Source organism: Procambarus clarkii, chromosome 26, assembly GCF_040958095.1.
Source record: "Procambarus clarkii isolate CNS0578487 chromosome 26, FALCON_Pclarkii_2.0, whole genome shotgun sequence".
NCBI lineage: Eukaryota > Metazoa > Arthropoda > Malacostraca > Decapoda > Cambaridae > Procambarus > Procambarus clarkii.
Window position 1 is genome coordinate 21,657,711 of NC_091175.1, and position 7,792 is coordinate 21,665,502.

Sequence of the window (7,792 nt, forward strand, 5' to 3'; positions counted from 1 at the left end):
AGAATCTACTAAATCTTACTTTTTGAAAAGAAAAACAAATACATTTTACTTAACCTTCCAGGTGTCAAGTTATGAATCCTGCACTGCTCATAAAATATACAATGCACTCATAAATTAGACAATACATTTCCCATTTCCATCTTCCTGTACTGATGTTAAGGACTATCTTACAGGTAACTATCCACAGTCTCTGTACCTAAAGCCTACTAGTTCCACTGATGTCAATGAAATAATCCTTTCCCTTAAAACCAAGTCTAGTGCCCTCGAGGAGATACCAACTTTAATTTACAAAAAAGCCTCCAGATCTCTAGCCCCTACTATTGCATTGCACTTCAACAAGTCACTTGAACTCCAAACCTTTCCTGACATTCTAAAAAAAGCAAGAGTAACCCCTGTCTACAAATGTGGTGATCTCACTGATGTTAACAACTATAGACCTATATCAATCCTGCCTAACTTGTCAAAAATATTCGAAAAGCTAATCTACAAGCAGCTTTACTCTTTTCTAGCCAAACACAATATACTTAGCTCTTGTCAATATGGCTTCAGACCCAAAAAAAGCACTAACGATGCACTTATTAGTATGATTAACGTAATTCACGCAGCTCTTGATAAAAAGGAGTTTCCTGTTGGGTTATTTGTGGACCTGCGTAAGGCTTTTGACACTGTCAACCATCAAAACCTTCTTCTTAAATTACATCATTATGGAGTCAGAGGACACTCCCTGCAATACCTCAAATCTTATCTTACTGACAGGCTCCAGTATGTTTCTGTGAATAATACAATTTCTCCCACCCTACCCATCAACATTGGTGTTCCTCAGGGCAGCATACTTGGCCCTCTCCTCTTTCTCATCTACATTAATGACCTTCCAAATGCCTCCCAACACCTCGAACCAATTCTATTTGCTGACGACACAACCTTCATTTACTCCAGTCCTGACCCCCTTGCTCTAAATGCCACAGTAAATACTGAGCTAGAGAAAGTCCATCTTTGGCTAACTGCCAACAAACTCACCCTTAACATTGACAAAACGTTTTATATTCTGTTTGGCAATAAATCCTCTAATCAGATAAATCTCAAAATAAACAATACCCAAATTTGTAACAAATTAGATGGCAAATTCCTTGGCGTTCTCATCGACCACAAGCTGAATTTCCAGGGTCACATTCTAAATATATCAAAAAAAGTTTCAAAAACTGTTGGCATTCTTTCTAAGATCAGATATTATGTACCCCGCCCTGCCCTGGTTACTCTCTATTACTCCCTCATCTATCCATACCTCAACTATGGTATTTGTGCTTGGGGTTCTACTACCCAAAATCATTTACGTCCTCTCATTACCCAACACAAAGCTGCTATTAGGACAATAACCAACTCTGGCCCCAGACATCACTCGGTACCCTTACTCAAATCTCTGAATATGTTAGATATTAAGTCACTGCACATTCTCTCTTGTGTATTATACATATATAAAACGCTGAACTGTAATGCCAATCCTGACCTCAAAAGCTTCATTGAAGGTTGTAACAGAACCCATGAGCACCACACCAGGAATAAATACAGTTTTTGATATTCCTAGAGTACGACTTAATCAAACTAGAAATGCTCTACAAATCAAGGGACCCAGAATGTGGAATGACCTTCCCAACCATGTTAAAGACTGTACCTCTCTCAACCAGTTTAAGATAAAAACTAAACAATACCTAATAAATTCCCTGTAACCCACCTCACTCCTTTATTGTCAACCCATGTCTGTTATTTTATTTTATTATTATTATTTTTTTTTTTTAATCAACACTGTTTGTCAACCTATTGTATTTGTGCTGCTTTTTCAGTCATGTTCCCCCTTTTTTTTTATCTTTATTTGAATTTGTTTTCAACACTTTTTATTCTTTATGCTCAATTAGTATTAAGTTCTAGATATTAATGTTTTTCTTGCCCGAAACGCATTGCGTAATAGTGGCTTTAGGCATTGTATGTACTAGCTCTATCTATATATCAATCCATTAATGTAACATCACTTGTATGTATGTACCTTACCTGAATAAACATATTTATTTATATTTATTTTATTTATAAATCCAGCAAAAAAACTACAAATGGTTGAGGGTGCCAAACTTTTTCACTGGATCAGAAGTACACCATATCTTCTTTTCATATGCTTCATGGGGTAGCCTTACAGCCATTTTACATGCATTAATTGCCCCCCTTGTGCTGCTGGTTATATTTAAATAAAGCTTCAGCTCTGGTCATGTTCTTAATGAGTTTAATAGTCAAGATAATAGCACACACATTACCCATAAGACAAGCATGGAACCCAGAAAGGGATTTGTTGTGACCAGAAAAGGAAATGATACAATACGATCATTTAGATGATAGCATTCCCGAGTCTTTGCTGCAAAATTCTCAATGTGCTAATTTTGGATGCATCTGTACAGCCTTAGATGATTGCAACAAGCAAGTGATTTGTTTTTCAAAGGTGACACTTTATGCTGAGGTGTTTGTACTGAGGTCATGTCAATGCCAGCAATGATAATCTTGTGGTCATGTTTGGCTCCTGCCTGCTTACTGCGGGGCGATGTTCGTTTTTTATATCAAATTCATCCTGAAGTCTATTTTTATCTGCATATAAAGATGCACCTCCATGAAAGTACATCTTTTGCTGCAATCCAAGCAATGATCTCATCTGTATCACCCTTAAATCACAAGTTGGTGCAGGTTTTGCCAAGCTTCATTCAGGTCTTCCTTGTGCTTTATGATAATTTCCATCTCTGGGTGTCCGTCTGCCATCAACTTCTCAGCAAGCGTGTTGATTTCTGTGACACGGTATTCTTGTGCAGCAATATCTTTTGAGAATTCTTCACACTTAAGGTAGAAGTCTTCCTCGTGTTCTAGATCACCAAATTCTTCCGAGGTAACTTGTGTTTCCTTCTCAATGATCCAGTTCATTACTTCATCACACTGGGACTTGAACTGCACCAACACTAGAGTGTGTTGGAGATGCATGCTTTTGTCTGCTAGGTTACTTAGCAGTAACTTCCACAGGCGATTCAGTTCATCTGAGGAAATAAAAATTAAATAAGATCATTTGTTTTAGAAAGAGTAAGTCTTACAACAAAAGTAAATCTTTACTGAACCTAAAACTTCCTCTCCTCCGTGTACAATATTTGTATAACATTCAGTGAATCACTTTTGTCCTCGCCAATCTTTTCTCAGCCCAATAAATGTCATTTTTAACTTTTTTTTTTATGTTTTCTTATAACCTTCCATATAATAATTCTGATAATACCTTTATTTTAGATCAACTGCTTTGTGTAACTTATAATCAGCTATTTCCCCTCTTTCAATAATATTCACCACACATCCCTAGGATATTTAACAAGCATCATCTTGTATCTATCCCATTTTTGTCATCTTTTAAAACCTTTCTCCACTTCCTTCTGAATTTTAATGTTCCTTCCACAACTTATTGTAGTACAAAATATCATTAAGGAGATGACTAAAAGATTTAGTTTCAAGCTACATATACCTGCACAACTACATCCAAGGAATAGTGCATGAAAGTATATTGAAAGAAAATTGGGTCAGACTTAAACTGAAATTACTATACCTAATTTAGGCCTGATGATATCTGAAGCAAAATGCTGTTGGTCAATCATTTTAGTGCCAGTCTTATCCAGAATGACAATGGTACTTGAACGGGCTGTCACGTTTACTTCCATAGCTTTGAGTATCTTAATCTTTGCTTGGAGACTGGTGGGATCTTCGGAACTCTCATCTGAGACAACCTGCAGTTTCTCACGGATCCATGACTCAAGTTCATCAGCATCACGTTTGAAATACTAATAAAGGAGACAAAAGTAAAAATAAATATTTCCTTAATAATATAGCAGTCTTCATCATATAGGGATTTTAAAATATACTGTATACTGTAAATCACTCAATTAAAAATAATATTACTTTATACAGTAGTATAGTACTGCAGTATATTGCATTTTAACTTAACTACCCTGACTTTCAAATTCTTGTTCGAATTAGGCCTTAAAGTTATAAGAGAGAGAGGTGGCTTCCACAACTTCCCATTTTAGAGCATTCCACTTGTTGGTTATCCATACAAGGTACGAGTACTTCTTTATGTCACTTCAGCTCAATTGCATTTCCAGCTTCCACCTGTGTTCTTGTCCTTTCTCTCAATCTGAAGAGACTATCCTTGTCCAACTTATTGCACTGCTTTCTCTCACATCCTAGGATTTATGATGAAAAATACAAAACATCCTTTCAATATGTCGCCTCAAGATACAAAAAGGAAGTATTGTTGTGCTAATTACTCATCAGAAATGAGAGTTCATTAAGTAGGTTGAATGTGGTATCTCTAGGAGGCCCGCTGTCTTATCCTCAAAATTCACAACTTAACCATAAGCTACATGAAACCAATATTTTGTTAAAGCCATGAACTTGGCTCATGTTCTCAACCAGATACAGATACCTGTAGAACTTGTTGACATTCCCAAAACTGATACAACCTTGCCCTTTGGTATGTTCAGTTTATCTGTATGCCCATCAGGTTTTATAACACTGTCCAGGCTTTCTAGTGTTTCATCAACTAGGCTATCTGGTGGCCAGCCATTCTCCAATGGAACAAGTGCAGCACCTTTGTCTGCTCCTCAGCTGTCTTTGAGATTACAATCCCCCCATATTAAATCCATGAAATCCATTTAAAAATGCTCCAAAGCTCAGTTTTCTGGAATACTCCAATTCAGTTGCAGGCATTTGACCTCTGGAGGAGTTAATTGAGGTTATCAAAGAGTTGCCATGCTCACTGTCACTGAGAAAGTTGCAACAGTTCCCGATTGTTGTAAACTTTTATCATTATTTCATTCCATACTGCTCAAATACTCTCTGACACCTATACAACCTCCAGCATGGACCTCTTTTGATGTAGGCCTCATTTCCAGAGACACCCTTTCCTAACAAAAGCAATTAATCACCAAGCTCACTCTGCATATCCACTTCATGTTTTGATACACCCACTAGTCTCTCCACTGATGTCTCATATACCACCATGAGGGCAATCTTGAATCAATAGTGCCTAACAATCCACTGTCTTGCTCAGCTCATTTACCTGAGGGTCTCTAATACTACTGGCCTCGATGAGGACAGGAAGTCGGTGGCTTGTCAAAGGTCCCCCCATTTGCCCTGATGATCTTTTCCAGCTGTATTTTAAAACCCAGCAGAGTTTTGGCATTTATGGTTTTGGTGGGTAGGCAGTTCCATGGGTTTACAACCTTATGGGTGAAAAAATATTGCCTTCTTTCAGTCCTACATTGTGGCTTGTTGAACTTGAACATGTTGCTCCTTGTTCATGTTATATCTGACATTTTGAAGACATTGTCCAGATCAACATCCTTCAAATTATTCAGTATTTTAAAGGTTTTGATGAGATCTGCCCTGTCATGCCTTGTTTGCAGTGTTGTTATCCCTGTGGCCCTCAACTATTCCTAATACAAGCAATGACTACGCTCTGTGATGATTTTTGTTGCCCGGTGTTGCACCTTTTCTAGACCAGGTATGTCTTTCTGAAGATGAGGTTTCCATGCAATTTTAGTGAATGATAGCTTCTGACTCCAAGGCCCTTTTCTTCATCAATCTGTTGTAAGGTAGTGGTGGTAATTTGGAAGTTATGACATGGATTGTTATGCTCCACATGCAAGGTCTTGCAGTTATTGACATTAAAAAGCATTTGCCCGTCATCTGATCATTTGTAGAGTTCATGTAGATCTCTTTGTAAGGTCTCAAAATCACTTTCACTTCTCACTTTACCATAGATCTTAGTGTCATGGAGTTCTTCTCGCCATTTAAGCTACTATCCACACCGCCTGCTGAGTCTGCTGACCTGAGAGGCCTGTGGTCAAGGACTGAGCCGTGGGGACATTGAGCTCCAAAATTATCGCAAGGTAACCTGCCACTTTCCTGAGAACAAGAACTTCCACCAAATGAAGAGCTGCTGATGAATGCTATGGCCACCAAGATCATCTCATGTTCTGCACATCACCCAAAACCTGTGACCTGTTTTGTCACAGAACTTAACTTTGAATCTATTTTTTGTTCTTATTTTTTACCAAAATGAAACATTTAATGAAGCCTATCAAGCTGAAATTAAAAAAAACATATTCTTACTTGAAATTTCAGCGAGTCTTCCAGCTTCTCCCTCTTCAGACGTGCTTCAGAACGGAACTGCGCATATCTAGAGAGTACCTGGTCACGGAGGACCTGGATGTCTTCAGCTGTCTCTAGGAGTTGCACTTCATTAACAACATTGCCCTCCATTTTGGTTAATGTAAAACTTGCTCGTTTGACAGTGGTTTCTCAAAACTAGGTGTAAAGCAATTTCTCTTGCTTATCACTTTATATACAGTCCTGGTTCTCATACAAATGGGAAGTCCACAATAGTGGCTTAGTTAAAGATGTCAAAGAACCAGATCTGAAAAAATTATTAGAGTACAGCAGCTGCACAGTGACAACAAATTTATAATACACTGCTGTAAGGTCCCATATATTTTCCCTACACTTCATACAACTTACAGATACACGAGAAACACACATTTTGGAGAAGCAAATAGTTTGGAGAAGCAAATTTGAACAACAGTTTGGTCTGTCTTGGTCCATTATCCACATGCATGTCTAGGACAGACTGACACTGTCCAAATTTTATCTTTTATTATATGGCTTGGTTTGCATTTCTTTTAGACATTGTGTAGTATTGTAATTTATTTTCCATAACTTACAAAAGAAAAGCATCATGGCTATTTTCATCTTAGAATGATTCCTGTAATTATTTAAGCAATTACAGAACAATGACAACTTTTAAATTTAGGCCACACTGCAGTATATCAACTGCCTTAACACCTTCGTACTTGCACGTGATTGGTGCACGCACCTTGTCTCACTGCCGACGTTGTCATTAGTTCCACAACCTTCTGCTAGAGGGCAATACTGTACTGTCGAGAAGAGGAGTTGGCTTTTTTTTTTTTTAAATAATGCCCAAAAAATTGTCATTGGATCAGCAGTTCATAATTCCAGATTCGTAGAAGCAATCCGTTAGAAATAAAAGGTATGAAAGAAAGACTTATCTTAACATGAATGAAAGGCCAAATTAATCATGAACCATTTCTGATATAAATAAAAGTCAAAAGAGAATGTTAAATAGCAGTTCTTCATTGTGTAAAAAATTATCAGGTGGATGATAATATTAATGATAATATTAATATTATGGATATTAATCCACAAAGAAATTTATTTTTAAGATACAGTAGTCACATTTACTCAACAGTTTATATGTAGCATATAAATTAAAATAAAAAATATATTTGATTTGTTAATATTTTTATCCTAAATAAACTAATGCTTAGATTATATATAAGAGCTTAAAAGGCACTATTTTTGGATTTGTCTTTCAAATGTTAACATCATTCTGAGAAAAATTATGTTTATTCACATAATTATTATTAATAATACAGTACAAGAAAACAGCAACAACAATAATACTACCATTTTATTTTAAACACACATATCAGAGAATTTAAAGTAGTGTATAATACAATTCTTATATAAACTCTAAATACCTACTATATATAGGCACTAATATATGACACCAACTATGAACAATGCTATTTGTGTACTATATGTACATTCTGAATATGATCTGACTGCATCCCAGATAACACCCACACAGTCTGCTGACCACCTGGCCAACACCCACGGAGTCTGCTGACCACCTGGCCAACACCCA

General features: G+C 36.8%; 1 protein-coding gene across 3 annotated transcripts in view; it reads right to left on the minus strand.

Moving 5' to 3' along the window:
• Positions 1-2,252: 2,252 nt before the first annotated feature.
• LOC123756858 (spectrin alpha chain) overlaps positions 2,253-7,792 on the minus strand; it is a 6,752-nt gene continuing 1,212 nt past the window's right edge. For all 3 annotated transcript variants that reach the window (XM_069331974.1, XM_069331975.1, XM_069331976.1), the window contains exons 2-4: positions 6,181-6,484; positions 3,614-3,845; positions 2,253-3,062 (exon numbers count right to left, since the gene is read on the minus strand). In XM_069331974.1, coding sequence (XP_069188075.1) covers positions 2,701-3,062; positions 3,614-3,845; positions 6,181-6,330 — 744 coding nt within the window. In that variant the 5' untranslated portion in view covers positions 6,331-6,484 and the 3' untranslated portion in view covers positions 2,253-2,700. The remainder of the gene's footprint in view (positions 3,063-3,613; positions 3,846-6,180; positions 6,485-7,792) is intronic.